This window comes from Vigna umbellata, chromosome 6 (genome assembly GCF_029865625.1).
Source record: "Vigna umbellata cultivar VRB3 chromosome 6, Vumbellata_1.0, whole genome shotgun sequence".
Classification (NCBI taxonomy): domain Eukaryota; kingdom Viridiplantae; phylum Streptophyta; class Magnoliopsida; order Fabales; family Fabaceae; genus Vigna; species Vigna umbellata.
The window spans coordinates 13,470,610-13,487,781 of NC_142170.1; the positions used below are offsets into that span (position 1 = coordinate 13,470,610).

Consider the following 17,172-nt stretch of genomic DNA (forward strand, 5'->3'; position numbering starts at 1 on the left):
TTGTTTAATTATTATATAGTCCACTATGATGTTGTGGTCGGTTATGCCACCATGACAGTATGACAGTGTGCTATATAAGCAGCAAGAGGGAATACGTTACTGGCAGTACCACAAACAAACAAGCATAGTGTTATACAAAGAGCAAGAGTAAGCTGGAAGTGGTAGTCACTCAAGATGGAGAGAAGTATGCGTGTGGCTTTTCCACTTGTAGTTTTTGCAGTGGCGAGCCTATGTTATGGGATGGCAGACGCAGCAGTGGTGAGGTCTCCGCCGACGAATTTGAAGTGGCATTATTACAAGATCAGCAATACATGCCGCGACGCGGAGGAGTACGTCCGGCACCAAGTTAAACTGTTTTGGGATAGTGACAGAAGCATTACGGCAAAGCTCCTCCGCTTGGTTTACACCGACTGTTTTGTCACGGTATGTACTATTAACTTTGTTTATCCTGATACTGCTTGTAATTTTTTCTTTCCTACTCACTTCTCAACTTTACAACACAAAGGAAAGCCTGCTAGTTTAGAAGCAGAATACTGACTATATCTACGCATGGATTACAAAATAGCCACACCTTGACTTGTATACCAGGAGGCATACGAAGATAGTGTTGTCAAAAGTCCAACATAATCAAATCACTTTGTTCATTTAGGTCGTTGGAGTTTAACAAATTAGAGTTTAAATCATAGCATGACAGTTACTTATGCATGATTTGTATTACAAACCTTTCAGACGAAAGGATGTTTTGTTCTTTTCCCCCTCTATACCTTAAATAACATTTTGTGGCCTAGGGATGTGATGCGTCCATTCTGCTTGACGAAGGACCAAATCCAGAGAAAAAAGCGGCACAAAACCGGGGGCTTGGAGGATTTGTAGCCATTGACAAGATCAAATATGTTCTCGAATCACGATGCCCTGGAAAAGTCTCCTGTGCTGATATACTTCACCTCGCCACCAGAGATGCTGTTCATCTGGTACTCTCTCGACACCCACTTCTATATAGAAGCATACTAGTCTACTTTCCACTTGCCACTTCATTATGAAAGGGCTACGATTTAAGCGGTAGAAAAAGTAACCGATTTCAGGACTGATGTCAACAGGCAGGTGGACCATCTTACCCAGTTTTAACAGGAAGAAAGGACAGCAGTACATCAGATGCTGCATCGGTAGACCTTCCATCACCATCCATCTCGCTGCAGGAACTTCTAGTGTATTTCAGATCGAGGAACTTGAATGAAGTACACATGACAACACTTCTAGGTAAGGAAGACCTACATTCCACTAGAAATTACATACTATAATGTTTCTAATTTTTTGGTTGGAATTAATGTGTTTGCTGCAAATCAACACAGGAGCACACACACTGGGGAGAACACATTGTAGCTACATTGTTGACCGCCTGTACAACTACGCCGGGACCGGCAAACCCGATCCAAGCATGAGTGCCACTCTACTAGAGTCACTTAGGAAACTTTGCCCGCCAAGGAAGAAGGGACAGCCAGATCCTCTGGTATACCTAAACCCAGAGTCTGGATCAAATTACAACTTCACAGAGTCATACTACAGAAGGATCCTATCCAACGACGCTGTCCTAGGAGTTGATCAACAATTACTAAATGGTAATAACACTAAACAGATAACCGAGGAGTTCGCCGCGGGATTTGAAGATTTTCGGAAAAATTTTGCCGCAGCAATGTACCAAATGGGGAATTTCAAGGTTTTAACGGGAAACCAAGGTGAAATACGCAAAAATTGCCGATATGCAAATAAGTAGGAGGCGAAATCGGATGATTAGAGTGCACCAAGTTATGCCCAGTATAAACAGATTTGTTTGTGTTTTGAAGGTAAAGAATAATACATGAATAATACCCTCTTTGTCTTTTATAACTTGTGAGTTTCAGCAAATCAATTCACTAAAACACTCTTCTTGGTCCAGCGTCATAAAACATAAATCCTTTCTGTTAAATGAAACCACCACAAAAATTGACTACATGTTCCCATATCTTACAGCAATCCTTCCTATGACATCCACCCTCTATTTCTACTAGTATGCTTGTGCTTTTTCCGTATTCCAAATTCTCTGGGTAGTAAAAAAAACTTCTGCACAATTTTCTCCAGAAATGAGTCGAACCAAAAATTCAAAGAAATAAATTGTCTGCATAACCTGTGCACTTATCCACGATATAAATTGATTAACCTGGGAGCAACCAGAGTGATGAAAAGTTCCCTTTCGCTCTTTCCAGTGGCTTCAAGAGGAGGAAAGTATAGAGAAAATATTAATACAATATAAGGAAAATCAAATATAAGGAAAATCAAATGCATTACTGACGGAACAAACTCCTAATAAACAAGAAAAGCTAAATAGGAATACTAAAAAAAACGCATGTATGTAAGCTCACCTTAAAAATGACTTCACTAAAATCAAATTTCTTTTGAAAATTCGAGTAATCAATTATCTGAAACCATTACTGAAGTCCGTGCATCCCCAAACGACATATTGCATGCGTGAATCAATTATAAATAAAATTATTTACAAACGACAAAAGCACACAAGTGCGTAGAAAAAAAAGAATCCCTTACAAGATATGACATAAGTAAATTAAGTCCTAAAACCCCCTTGACAGGGATGTAGCTGTGCACAATTTTCTCCATACGGCAGAAACAACAAAAGCAACAACACCTTCTACATTGTTCAGTCTTAGTTTAGCAGGGATAAATTTTAAAGAAATAGAAACAACAACGTACAGATACACCAGCATACACATACAAAAATAAAATAGATCATCGCTCCTATATTTGATTCCCTACATATTTGTGGCTTTTGATGAAAATCGTGACAATTAATTTCTCCTTTTGTTCATTCCGCAATAGTTATACCCTAAGTATTCGCTGTTACCCGACAAAATAGTTTTTGGTCATTAATAATCCTTGCATCAAATTTCCAAGGGAAGAGAACTTTGAGTGCAGCACTCTATAGAAATGCCTTGGTAAAGACCGTCCATGAATCAAAATAGAAACTTTCAATAGTCAATCAAACTAATAAAATGTGATGCAGAACAAATTGATATTACCTCATTAAAGAGTGTAATGAAGTCAATCGAATGAACCTCCAGAAGCAAAACCACTTCAAGCTGCAAAGTCTTCCATCCAAAGTGGATAAGTAATGACTAAAGTTTTAACACCATACTCCCATTTGGAAACGCAGTGCCATATACGTGAGATAGTTTTTTTCATTCAGAGCTTCTGTCCCAAGTATACTGGCGACATTACCTTAGTCCACTTTCTCTTCACCATAATTCATTTTCTTGATTACCTATCGAGAGATGAGATTTTAATTTCAAAAACAAAATATTAGAAATATATAAGGAATAAATACATTTGTAGCAAATAAAGCAGGAATCCAAAGCGCATCAAAATGAAATGAACTAGACTAGCAATATTTCCAAACTTTTTTATCCATAAAAGATTATCTTTGAATTCAGGCTTAGGACTAACTCAACCCAAAAAGATAATGTAGGAGACGATAGTTATCCACCACTTATATGTACTATTTTCTACGTATCACTAATCAATTTAAGATCCCCAACTCACACCTCACACTATAGATTGTATATTACAAGTGTGAAATTCACAAAACTAATATATATATACTATTTTCTCCATATTACTAATAAATGTAAGATCCCTAATTCACTCTTCACACTATGGATTGAACATTACAAGTGTGAAATTCACAAAACTGAACATACACAGATGGTTCAATAACTGATAAACTTAGACCTAACAACGACTAGGATGCACACTAATACCGTCTTACAATTTGGACTAATGCCTGACTCAAATCCAAAAATAAGCTGATGAGACGAGACATATCTTCTACTTGAATACATTATTTTGGTCATATATCACTAACCAATATAGAATCTCCAACAAACTAAAACACTGATTAAGCACTCACCAAATAAAAAATGATACAAGGTTAGCAAAAACAGTTAATACCTTCTATTATGAGTTGCACATAGAGGAACATAACTAATTTAAGATTTACCTTGTTAAAATATTTCTTCTGGAGTTTGATTGCAGTTGTTATGCATCTTTTCACATTGATCTTTAACATCTTGTCATTGAAGATCTATGAAATATAAATTTGGTATATAAGTTAGAGAACGCACAATAATGATTCAATTCGTATATATGAATTTAATGAACCACCCAAGGAAGGAAAACTAAGTTAGAACTTGAACGCAGATCTCATTGAAAAAAAAGTAAAGAAATTGGTTGAGGAAGACAACACAGTTAAAAACAGATTTCATTAAGAACTTAAAGAAATTTGTTTCGACTTTAAAGAAATGATTATGGAAAATCACAGAAAAAAGACATAAAATTGGATACAATAAAATAACCTAAACAAACCATGGTGAAATGATAAAAGAAATGAAAAAAATAACTTTTTGGTCACCATAATATAAGTTTTTTTTTTGGCCCTCTTAACTTTGTCATGCTTGGGTGCCTATAATATTATATTTCATTTTAGCCCTTAATCATCAGGCCTGTATTATAATCTATGCTAACCACAACATCACTAAAGACAAGGGCCGACCAGGAAAAAAAAAGAGTATTAAAACAAAACAACCTTTTATTCATGGGAACTAAAAGGCTCTTTAAGCCTACAAATATATTGAGAATGGGGTTTTAGTAATATATAGTAATACCAGAACCAGCTATAAGTTGATGCAAGAAAAGAGTCAACAAATAAGTACAATACAACAAGCTCCTTTAACCTTCCTCAATAGAGTACAACAACAGACATCATTAAATGATAACAATCATATGCAATTATTCTACAAGTTAGTTTGAAAATGTCATGAAGGTACAAAGTCCATGGAAGAATACAAGCTTCCAGAAATAGAAGTCTGTACAATTTCAACTTTACATTTTCAAAAACCATAATCCAAACAAAGGTACCCAAAACCAAACATTATAAACATAAAATAGAAGACAAAGTAAGAATGGTAAAATAGTTATAACTTTTGAAGCAGTAATTAAATGCTGAATAAAAAATAAAAACACAAAAGATTGAAGCACCTGCCTTTATTATATCATCAAAGGAGTGAGTTTCTCGAAGGATCTTCTGACGGTTTAAAACCAGAATTGCTGCAACGCAGAATATGGCCAATTCATTATTTTCTTTCATTGAAGAGGAAATACTGTTCATTTGAGCTCGACCATTTTTTTGCCAGATATTCCTTGCCAATCCACAAAAGGAATGGGATGAGAACGACTTCAATTTGATGCTGTATCCAGAGGTACAAGTTCTTTCATGACTTGAATGTGGGATAGCTTTTGTGTTGTCATTTTCATTATGATTTGATTGTGACCTACCACCCTTCACACTAGCATCACCACTGTCTGCAATTACTTCTCTCAGATCATTGCTCGAGTGTCCAGGAAGATGTAATTCCAATGCTTCCAGGCAATTCTCTTCTAAGTCATAAGCCAAGGATTCATCAAAATCAGCTGCCCACATCATCTGCACTAAACGAGAATATTCTGATCATGTATTGATGGACTAAATCATTGATGTATATGAAAAGGGATCATTAGAAAATGGCAAAATATAGGCAACATTCTTATAAATACACACACGGAGAAAGGATGTATCAAGAGAGAACTCTTGGTTATCATGGAAAATGGGAACTATAAATTTGTGTGATACAATCATACATGAAGAGCCACGATTAAAAGTGAGTTACTGAGCATATGACCACTTAAAAAAAGTATTTTCATTTATCTATTCTGTTTGACCTTTCAATAGGATCTAACAATTTTATAGTTCTCTTTTTTCACAATAACAGATAATTTTACTAAATACTCTTTAATGTATACATATGAGAGAACAAATCAAATTACATTGTTACAAGTTACAAAAACTGCTATACTATCAATAACTCTATAAACGCTATGATTTTCACTGAATCCAACCCTTGAGTTGTAATTATATATTATTAAAATTTATACACTAACAATGTAAAACAGCCTCACACTGTTACGTACCTGAGTACGTAAACTAGCCAAATACAACCTTGCACACTCTCTCACACGTAATAGAACAATAAACACACGTAATAGAACAATGAACGAATAACAATGGATGAATGAATCTCTTTTATTGATGGTAATATCTGAATAAACAAGGGTAAACAATAATTGGGAGCATAACCTCCTTCAATTACTTTGAGAGCATAACCTCCCTCACAAGACAATAATGTCTGTCACAAAACTCAATAATCATAAGCATCTCTTTAACCCTAGACTCTAACTTTATTTATACTAATTATTTCCCGCCCATCTCTTATTAAATATTTCTCTAGAATATATTTAATATAAATATCCCTATATTTAATATTTAATATAAATATTCCTATATTTAATATTTAATATAAATATCCCTACATTTAATATTTAATATAAATATCCCTATATTTAATATAAATATCTCTTCGTATATTATCCTAGCATATATCCTTAATTATAAATATCTTATATTGAATATTTCCCTAAATATATATTTATTTACTCTAATTAACTTATACTATATTTATTTACTCTAATTAACTTATACTATATTTATTTACTCTAATTAACTTATACTAAATATTCTCCTTCAATTATATACTTTCTAACCCTTATTATTACCCCTACCTTAGATCGTAACATTACACCCCGCTGCAAAACAACCTTGTCCTCAAGGTTGGAAACGGGGAGCTGGATCTCATGGCTCCTCATCAATTCATGTCTGGAGGTTCGGGTGGTGGTAAAACCTTCTCTAATGTCTTCCATTCTTCGTCCAGCATTCTGGTTACCACTTCTCCTGAATCATAAGCCCTGAGAGAATGGTTTTCAATGTCTTTCAGTACTTCACGTCGCTCTCTTCCTTCTGTCCGTGTACCAAACACTACAAGCCCCCTGTTCTTTTTGTCGGCCCATCTCTTCACAGACTCCATTGTTCTCTCCAGGGTGTTGATTCTTCCATTTGCCCTTCCTTCCAAAGTCTTCATTCTTCCTTCCAATACTAGACCGTTTGGTTCAGGTAGTTTTCTCACGCTCGGTTCTGGCCGTCTCCTCCCATTCGACTCGGTAAGTCCTCTCTCTATAGGTTCCGTCTGTTCTTTCATGTTCGGATCCAACAGTCTGCTATCGTTCGGTTCTGGCAGTTCGCTCACGTTCGGATCCGTAAGTCCACTATCGTTCGGTTCCAGCAGTCCCTTCCCATTTGGAGCTTGGACTTCATGGCGTATTCCACTCAACTCTGCCTTCAACCTCCTTAGGGAGAACTCCATGTTCTTTAGTCTCTGCTCCATGCTCTCCAGTCTCCCTTCAACTGCATTCAATCTTCCCTCCATGATGTCTTTCACTCGTCTCTATTAGGATCCGGCAGTTTCCTCCCTTGACGATCCGGCAGGTCGGACCAATTGTTACGTACCTGAGTACGTAAACTAGCCAAATACAACCTTGCACACTCTCTCACACGTAATAGAACAATAAACACACGTAATAGAACAATGAACGAATAACAATGGATGAATGAATCTCTTTTATTGATGGTAATATCTGAATAAACAAGGGTAAACAATAATTGGGAGCATAACCTCCTTCAATTACTTTGAGAGCATAACCTCCCTCACAAGACAATAATGTCTGTCACAAAACTCAATAATCATAAGCATCTCTTTAACCCTAGACTCTAACTTTATTTATACTAATTATTTCCCGCCCATCTCTTATTAAATATTTCTCTAGAATATATTTAATATAAATATCCCTATATTTAATATTTAATATAAATATTCCTATATTTAATATTTAATATAAATATCCCTACATTTAATATTTAATATAAATATCCCTATATTTAATATAAATATCTCTTCGTATATTATCCTAGCATATATCCTTAATTATAAATAGGTTTAATGTCTCGGTAGGTCCCTATTTTCGGCGTGAATCTCAAATAGGTCCCTTTTCTTTTCGGCGTCTCAATTGGGTCCCCATTTTTGTAAAATTGTAACAATTAGGGGTCTGCCGTCAAATTGGACAAACGGCCGTTTAATTGTTGCTTACGTGTCAGATGGGAATCATGCCACGTGTCATTACTGAAAACACTGTTCATGCCACGTAAGCAACAATTAAACGGCCGTTTGTCCAATTTGACGGCAGACCCCTAATTGTTACAATTTTACAAAAATGGGGACCCAATTGAGACGCCGAAAAGAAAAGGGACCTATTTGAGATTCACGCCGAAAATAGGGACCTACCGAGACATTAAACCTTATAAATATCTTATATTGAATATTTCCCTAAATATATATTTATTTACTCTAATTAACTTATACTATATTTATTTACTCTAATTAACTTATACTATATTTATTTACTCTAATTAACTTATACTAAATATTCTCCTTCAATTATATACTTTCTAACCCTTATTATTACCCCTACCTTAGATCGTAACATCTGTCAACCAAAAAAAAAGGTAATGCAAAAGCTAAGAAATTTACCATACATGATGATTTAGAATTGGATGACCATGAAAAACTATTATACATTGTCAATGCAAAGTCTATTTCCTCTTATTTAATTATTTTTGTCAAATTCTCTAAAAATGGCACAACTATAAGCATATAATGAAAGAGTGTTTATGTTTTATATTAAAAATCATTTCAATGTTTTGCAGTAATCCAATAATCTCTAGACATTCTGTTGAAGTAGAAGCAGGCAAGTAAAAAAGTAGTTACCCGAGAGGTAGCTATTGAATTAATTGGTTCTCTTTTGAAGATAGAGGGGAATTAATCACAAACCTCCCACATTGAAAGAGCATCGTTGAAAGACAACTCTCTTCGAAAAAGAACTAGCAACATACGAAATGCAAAATGAAGGCTTTCAGCACCAATTTTTGAAAGGTGGGCAAACATTTCTTTGTCTAACAGTTCAAGAATATGCCATAATGCTCGCAACTGCTTCAACACTCTTGTTGGGCCTTCCATTTGAAAATTTTCTCTCTGGAGATATGTGAAACAAAACATGTCAATCACCACAAATTAACTTACATAGTTGAAATTTAGCAAAATTTGTGAATACCATTCTCCTTAAAAGCATCTCAAAACACCAAAATGCATCTGCATTATCCTCAAAGATTACAACAAAGGGAGACAGCAAATCGCTCATACCTAAAATCCAATATTCAGTGAAAAGATAAGTGTTGGCATCCAGAGTCAGTGTGACAGGACTCTTGATAGAACAAAATAGAACAGAATCATCTGTAAGAAGTCAAGAAATACCAAGGAAAAAACAACCTTGGCAATACCCCGTAGCAGGATCAACCCAGGCATAGACAGCAAGAATATCTGACATTCTGGCTAAATTTCTCGTGTCCTCATAGAATTCAAGATGACTATCAGTCCTCACAACATCAACAACTGAAAAGGAGTTAGAAAGAAGATCAGGTCAAAATATATGCTGTCACCAAAAAGAGAAGATAAACCCTCTCTCCTTGTTTAACTAGGGGGGAGAGGGAAACACACTGTACAACTTAGGTACCTATCCTATGCAAGGTCCAAAGCCATTCTGATACTCTCTCTTCACTGACAGGCCAAGCTTGAGAAATTGAGGATCTTATCATTATTGGCTGAGGTACATCTGATATTTTTAGTTGATTTACCATCTGTGCTTGATAAACTTGATTCTTAGACAGAAGTTCCGGTTCTTCCTCATCAGGTGAAGCAATTCCAATTTCAGAGTCCATGGGATGTAAGGTAGCAAGAGGTTGTTTGCCATTTGATTCAATAACTAAATCTACATTGTTATTAATTCGAAAGCTATGCATACTGTCATCTTCAAATATTGATTGTTCTGGCACAGGAAGCTTATCCCTGAGCTCTATGCCTGACTGATCTTTACCACTATTTTCAGACATATTAGTGAGAGATAAATGAGGAAAATCAAAACTACTGCCACTTACATAATCCAATTCCTCGTCTTCTCTTCCTGACTTTGGGGAACTAGAATTTTGTTGACCAGAAGAATCACACGCTACATTATCAGTGCTTATTCTCAAACTAACCAGTTCGACCCCATTATTTGAGCTTTTCCAATGGCTTGCTTTTGCTTCCTCTGTAGAGATATTGCTCCTATCATAACAATTTCCTACTTCTACATTATTATCATAACAAGTAGATTCTTCTATATTATCCTGTAATTTCCGGCCATCTTTGGAAAACGTCCGCACATCCATTACTTTGGATCCAACAACATATGCCAATGAACCAGTTCCTACACTTGAATGCATTGTTTGGCACTGCTTAATCAGGTCCCTATAATGCTCCCTGCAAGGACAGATTCTTCTGAAGTCCATAAATAATAATTGCATACTAAGAGTGCAAGAAAGATGCTACCCTAGTTGAAACAAACCATATGGCCATTGGATGCCAAAGTCATTTTACAAATGACACTTCCAAAGATTGACACAGTTACACAAATAGTAACCAGATGCCAAAGGAAGGTAGCTATGCATGCATTACCATATGGTTACAATCATCCATGATAGAAAGATTGAATTTAGCAAGTTCTATGTCGTGATACTCCTGGCTAAGATCATAAATTCAATATTAATTATGTGAAAAATATCATACAAGATCCCAAAATGGGAGGAAAAAAGTAAGAGAAAATGCACACCTCCTAGCCGCTCTCAACCTTCTCCGATACTCAGCAGTGCTGCTCAGTGTATAACAACCTAGTAAAAACTCCCAAACTTCAGGTCTTATTGATGGATCTACACCCTAACAAAAAATGTGTAAAAAGTGTAACAAATCAGGAAGACAAACAATTCACTAATTAGCTTAAATTTTAGATATTTGAAACCAAATGTTTGATCCTTCTAGAGTACAGATTTATACATTTATATTGATGAAAAAATAAATTACATTACAAATTTAAGTAAACATAAAGTAATTACAATAGATATATTCAGAACACAGCAAGAAAGTAACCAGATTGGTTGACACAGAAAAATAACTTGAAGCTTTCTATGATGTGATTGATGAATAAAGACACATACATGTGGAAGAACTTCAGAAGAAAAACAACTTGTTATCCCATGCAAACTAAATTGCATATCACCAATTTGGTATAATTAGAGATTAATTCCTAGTATGAAGTAAAATGAATAGACTCAGTCGAGGGCATGGTATAGGATTTATTGAAGTTGTGCCACTAGGCCATGACTTAAGGGAGTTCTTTTTTTCTATTTTAATGAAACGGTGGATTACTGATAAACTATTTGTTAAATAGTACATGTGCAAGAGACTGTAGTACAATATATAGTAAAGGGAAAAATAAATAAAAGTCATTCTATATATGTTTTGTGAAAATGATGAACAGAATGCATTTTATTAGGCTTTCAGCATATAAAGTAAAGCAGACAGGGTTCTGTCATCATGGTCAGATCATCTGAAAGCTGTAGAATGGCTCAATAGGATCCCAAAAGCAAAACATACTAATGCCTATGATGAACGAAGGTGTTGTTATGGTTGTGTGAATATCAGTTTTGCGATGTTCGTAAATTCAGTATCAAAGGGAACACGAGACTTCACTATAATGCCATGGTGAAAACAAAAATTTTAGTGATAGAACTAACTATTTGTTGACAATAGAAAACATTGAATGCAGCACAGTGAATGTGGACTAGGTTCAAACTGTCCAGCGTATTAGAAATTTGAAGGTAAAAGTTAAGGAAAATCCATTTTTCTTTTATCACATTAACAAAAAATAAAGACAAACTGCCTACAGCTTATTTTTCCAGTAATTATATATACCAAAGTGACTTTCACATATAATAAATTAACAGGTTGTGGCATCATGAAACCTCATGATTTCATTAAAAAAAAAAAAAAAACAAAGGAGATTCCCCTTTGAGTTGTGAGCAACATCCATGTTTTCATAAGAGTAATAGACAAATAAATCCTCCCTTAAGTTGAGGCTTTATTCCAAAGAATATGGATTCCATAAAAATAAAAAATAAAATCACTCTGCCCCATGCCATGCCCAAAATTTATCCCTACTCTCTTAAGTTTGCACGCTAATGTAAATTAATCTTTTATGTAAAATTGGCAATCTCCACCTCTGGAATTAAAATTAAAATTCAAGAAAAGCTGGTCAATGACAACCACTAACAAAGAACACCCTCCACCTAAAAGCATCCATGATCTTAAGGACACTAAAAAAATAACTACATATTAAATAAAGTTTGGCAGGTTTGTTCAAATCGATTACTCTATGCACAATAATTTTTGTTTTAAAAAACATGAATGGGTGCACCAAATTCATGAGCATGCATCATCCTAAACTGGAACAAAATGATTATGGAGAACAGGGGATGACAAAGATAATGGTGCAGACAAATAAAAGAAGAAAAAGAATCACCGCATAATGACAACATACCCCCAGCACAATCAATTTTAGAGCTTTCCGGAAACCAGATACCTTTCCTTCACTATCTGACATTGCTTGCCATTTGTCTGGCTTAAGCATTCTCTTTACCTGCTCCATGAAGATTAGTACAGTCGTTAAAAAAGGTCACCTTATAACAAGATTATATATCTACAATAAGCAACAAGATCTCCATAGATGCCCAAGTGTTCAAATGACAAACAGAGGAATTTGCTATAATACATACATGCTTGCATACATACATATACATATATAATTCCAAGGAGGGAGTCTGAGCGTTCTCAAATGACATTATGTACTCCGCTATAAAAGAAACGTCTAAAGTGAAATCAACTCTGAAGTTCTATAGCATTATCAATAGATAAACTAGAATCAAATTACAGAAGATGCTTTGGACTGATCATCCTAGGCCCATTCTACACAAAGAAAACCATTCAAAAGAGCCCTGATGACAATCCTTGACAATATAAACAATGTTGAGAAAGAAACATAAAAAATTGTTCAACAAATAACAAAATGCTGCCTCCCACTGGTCTAAGATAAAAAATAAATAAAAATAAAGAGCAGCACACTGAGTATGACGATGCGAACTATCGAACTTGAGCATAAGCAACACAGTTAATAAAACGCGGTAGAGTTGTAGTCTTACAGTTATAACAACCTTTACGGGTGAGTGGGAAAGGCAAGGATCCCCAATGTCGCGCACGATGGAACTCAGTTTTCGAAAATTGATAGCCCCAGCTTTTCCACAATTCCATTGCTTCTCTTCGTCACAACAATACATCACCCTCGCTCACCTATCACCACAATCACCAATCACAGTAATGTCAATAACTAACTACAAACATACAAACCCCTAATTGCATGCCGAACGAAAACCTTCAATGTTACATTTCTATCGTTGTTGTTATTATTATTTCCGTTTCAATTTCAAAATTCGATCTATCTATGCGTAACGACTACAGAATATTCCTTCTTTAGCAGAGATTGAACGAGCAATAGTCGACGGTAAAAAAAATACGCAGATGACAGAATGTGTTAACAAAATGAAAATAAAAAATACTGTGGAATCATGAATCGCAATCATACCGAAATGTGAGCAGTTGAATCGAGAGAGGAATGGAAGAAGGATCGGAGACACGATGGCGGAATGGATTGATTGATTGAAACGGAAAGGGTTTGAGTTGCGATGAGAGAGAGAAAGTGAGAGAGAGAGAGAGTGGTGGAGTGCTGGAGTAATGGTGTTAGTGGAGGCTGAAATTCAGGTTGAGGAGAACCTCCTCCGAGAGTGCTTCGTCGTTGTTCGAATAACAAAAAACAATTAGTAAAAAGACGGTTTTGTTTGTATTTCCCTGTTAAGTACCTTCGATAATTTGAGATTAACCAAATCTCACTGTCTTCTGCCAAATGCTAAGTACGCAATCAAACCATAATTATTATAATTGATAATTAAGAATAATAATACCGTGTTTAAGAGCTTTCAAATAAATTAAACAATTACTCAATCCGCAATCATAAAAACGCGTGATAAATTGAAAAAAGTTGTACATGGTTGATCAAAACCACCATATACTGTATCTTAACATTTTTTTCTTTTTTTTTTCTTTATATAGATTTGTGTATACCAAACTACAATATAATTTTATATATGTATATAAAATTAAAAAAACTTATGAGATAAATTATCATAGACGACAGAAATAATTTTTAATATTATTTAATATAATTACATATTTCCTAAACCAAAAACATAATTACATTTTTTTTCTAAATTTAAATGTAAACACGAGTTTTTCTGTGTTCATTTATGAGAAAATGTTCTTATCTAAAACAAATATAAGAATACATATGTTTTAAAAATTTCTTTAATTCTGGTTTTGAAATGGGTTTGAATTATTGAGTTTTTCTTAAATAATATGAAATAATTTCCGGTTTTAATATAGTAATATTCTACCAACAGTCTTGAATCTATCCAATTTATTTTAACCAGGTTAATTTAGTTTTAATCTCATGAAAAAATGTCAAAAAGTAAGAGAGAGAAAAAAAAAGTTGTGCAGGACAGTTTTAATTGGTTTGATTTATATTATTTCTTGAAATTAGATAGAAACTTATAATACTATTATTTTATTGGTAGTTTATTAAAAAAAAGTTAGAAGAAATAAAAATAAGACAGAATCATAACATTTAATATATACTATTGTTATATTTAAGATAGAGGGGTCAGGAGCACTTAGTCAGCTCGACTCAGTTGATTAAAGGTTGGTTCTTTATAGTGAAACCTCTTAAGCTCATTTATAAGTGAGCTTAAAAAAATTGACTGGCTCCACCCATAAGCTCACATACATGTTTTTTAAATCTATTTTTGTAATATAAAAGTTGAAATTAAATTTTAAATGTAACATTCTATATTAGTATAATAACACTACTAATTAAAGTGTTATTAAAATATTAAGCATAAATATTAACTTAATATATACATTATATTTAAAGTTTCTTAAGCTTTCCAAAAATATGATAAGGAGTTGTTTTTTTAAAATAAAAATATTTATATTCAAAACAGTGCATCAAAATACAATTATATAAAAATGTGAAATTAAAAGTTTATATCATTTATTAATAGTTTCAGTGTTAATTATCTTTTATGTTTGTATTATTTTCTGTTTACGTATGTAATATTTAACTTATGTAAACAAATCATAAAACAAAGCTAATATAATTATAAAAACTTATATAAATTATAATTTATCATGATAAACTCAATTTCTATCAAAATCCAACCATTAATTACTTTCAATGATAATAAAATGTCTATGAAAGCATACGCACAAAAGATAATCACATTTCTCGTAATTTATATGACTTGAACATTTGACTATGCTTTTACAAAATATGTATACTGAGTAGGCTTAGAGTTTTCGTACCTATCATATCATTTCACACTCTCAACAAGCCTACTCTTAAAAAAATAATCGGGACTAATGTTCCCTATTAAGTATGATCAGTAAATTTCTTATAATGTGTAGTTTGATCGTATTTCATATCGAAACACCAAATTATAGGAACCTCCCTCGACTCTTATAATATGTGAGTTGGATAATAACATTGTCAATATAATCTTATTGGATCACAATTCAATACACCTAGACCAAAATTCAATACAACACTTTCTCCTTAAAAGTTTATGTATCGTAAATAAACATATACATAAATACAAAATTTAAAACATGTTAATTCATAAAATACAAGTGTTAATACCCAACATTAACTCATTTTTGTCTAAAAAGATAACAAATAGGTCCCTTAAAACTTAAGTTTTAGTTATGCCTAATGGAAGCATTCCCAACCAACCACAACCACGATGAGTCGGTCATTGAGACAAACCATTAGCTTTGATATCACAGTTCACCGGAGAGATACAATTCTAATGAGATACGAGTCAAACCATACGAATGATTGACATCATTCTCTACCCAAAACCATTTGTTAATGAGTATTTCACCTTATAGTACTCAACTTACTCATTTCTATCTAATGTGAGATTTAGATTCACACTTAGATTTCCAACAATTCAACAAAACTTTGTTAGTCTTTCATGGATAGCTAAATGACATCTAATGTCCTAAACCCCTAATATCTTTTGGATTTTTAATCTTTTTTAGCATCTAATAATCCTAAAATATCGCTCAAGGTCTTGTAAAAACTTAGATAATTGCAACAAATCATCCGATTCATATGTTTAAATAACTCTACAATTTTCTTGATTCAAAACAATGTTTTTTAGTTCAAAACATATATCACATCACATGTAATAAATTGAACAATTTTGTTATTCAATTTAATAAATTCCAAAGCTATTTAGAGTTTTAACACCAAATTTCAATTCAACTTAAGCTACTCCCTCTCATCAATTTAGTACAGCAATACTATCATACACAACACAATAAAATAAATATAATAATTATTGGATATATATATATATATATATATATATATATATAATTTTATTTGTAACAATTAATAATCAAGGTCTTTTAATTGTTTTTTCTTATACGTGTTTTATATATATATTAATCATTTTTTAATCTATTTTTTAATCTGTAAGTTATACGCGTAAATATGAAAACTCTTTTTATTATATAATTAAAAAAATAACAAAAATTAAATTACTTGTATACTTATTTATTTTATCAAGGTTTTACATTTTGATAATTTTTATTTTATTTTAATAATAGTTATATAAAATTTTCAATTGTATTGTTCTTTTTTATTATTACAGTGAGACATAATGGTAGTTATTTCATCTAAAAGAATAAAATAAATCTCCTATTTTTTTATGAAATGGTGGTTTATACATATTGATAAATTTGAAACTACTCTCATGTTATTCCTCAAAATTATTATGAATTTTATGAAAGAGCTCTAATATTATTCTTTTATCCGCTCTATTATCATTGATTTTTTAGAAAAATTCATTGAAAGATTAATAATAACGAAGTATTGGTCAAATTTATACAAAGGCAATTAATATTGCCAAAAAAAATATATCTAGCGTGATAAGTATGTGAATTGTTTTATTTATAAGTTGTCCAATTTTTTCACTACATTTTACTCAATCTGACCTTTAGGCCTTGTTTTTTTGAGTAGATTTGAGAGAATTTGAAGATATTT

At 33.0% G+C, this 17,172-nt stretch overlaps 2 protein-coding genes across 4 annotated transcripts; one reads left to right on the forward strand and one right to left on the reverse strand.

Moving 5' to 3' along the window:
* Positions 1-91: 91 nt before the first annotated feature.
* Positions 92-1,885, forward strand: LOC124843313 (putative peroxidase 61). Its single transcript, XM_047320033.2, has 4 exons — positions 92-423; positions 789-971; positions 1,098-1,257; positions 1,350-1,885. Exons 1-4 carry the CDS (start codon positions 175-177, stop codon positions 1,769-1,771), a joined length of 1,014 nt encoding a protein of 337 aa, XP_047175989.1. The 5' UTR covers positions 92-174; the 3' UTR covers positions 1,772-1,885.
* Positions 1,850-13,831, reverse strand: LOC124843311 (rab GTPase-activating protein 22-like). Of its 3 annotated transcripts, none has more exons than XM_047320030.2 (12): positions 13,594-13,831; positions 13,166-13,301; positions 12,496-12,594; positions 10,732-10,835; positions 9,598-10,382; positions 9,354-9,476; positions 9,139-9,227; positions 8,859-9,059; positions 5,087-5,527; positions 4,046-4,129; positions 3,069-3,310; positions 1,850-2,243 (listed from the first exon to the last, which is right to left on the reverse strand). In XM_047320030.2, the coding sequence occupies exons 2-11, from the start codon at positions 13,286-13,288 to the stop codon at positions 3,269-3,271; spliced, it is 2,091 nt and encodes a 696-aa protein (XP_047175986.2). In that variant the 5' UTR covers positions 13,289-13,301; positions 13,594-13,831; the 3' UTR covers positions 1,850-2,243; positions 3,069-3,268. The 3 variants fall into 3 exon arrangements, with proteins under 3 accessions (XP_047175986.2, XP_047175985.2, XP_047175988.2); XM_047320029.2 differs by having other exon boundaries at positions 13,154-13,301; XM_047320032.2 differs by lacking the exon at positions 13,594-13,831 and having other exon boundaries at positions 10,732-10,789; positions 13,166-13,180.
* Between the last annotated feature and the right edge of the window lie 3,341 nt (positions 13,832-17,172).

What these genes read in the sequence shown, in the direction of transcription:
- LOC124843313 (XM_047320033.2), top strand. Translation starts at nt 175, where the DNA reads ATGGAGAGAAGTATGCGTGTGGCTTTTCCACTTGTAGTTTTTGCAGTG. An exon ending in CCAGAGATGCTGTTCATCTG is followed by an intron (nt 972 to 1,097) that starts GTACTCTCTCGA and finishes TGATGTCAACAG; the next exon opens with GCAGGTGGACCATCTTACCC. An exon ending in ACACATGACAACACTTCTAG is followed by an intron (nt 1,258 to 1,349) that starts GTAAGGAAGACC and finishes AAATCAACACAG; the next exon opens with GAGCACACACACTGGGGAGA.
- LOC124843311 (XM_047320029.2), bottom strand. Translation starts at nt 13,288, where the DNA reads ATGTATTGTTGTGACGAAGAGAAGCAATGGAATTGTGGAAAAGCTGGG. An exon ending in CCTTTGATGATATAATAAAG is followed by an intron (nt 4,130 to 5,086) that starts GCAGGTGCTTCA and finishes TATATTTCATAG; the next exon opens with ATCTTCAATGACAAGATGTT. An exon ending in AGAAGAAATATTTTAACAAG is followed by an intron (nt 3,311 to 4,045) that starts GTAAATCTTAAA and finishes ATCTCTCGATAG; the next exon opens with GTAATCAAGAAAATGAATTA.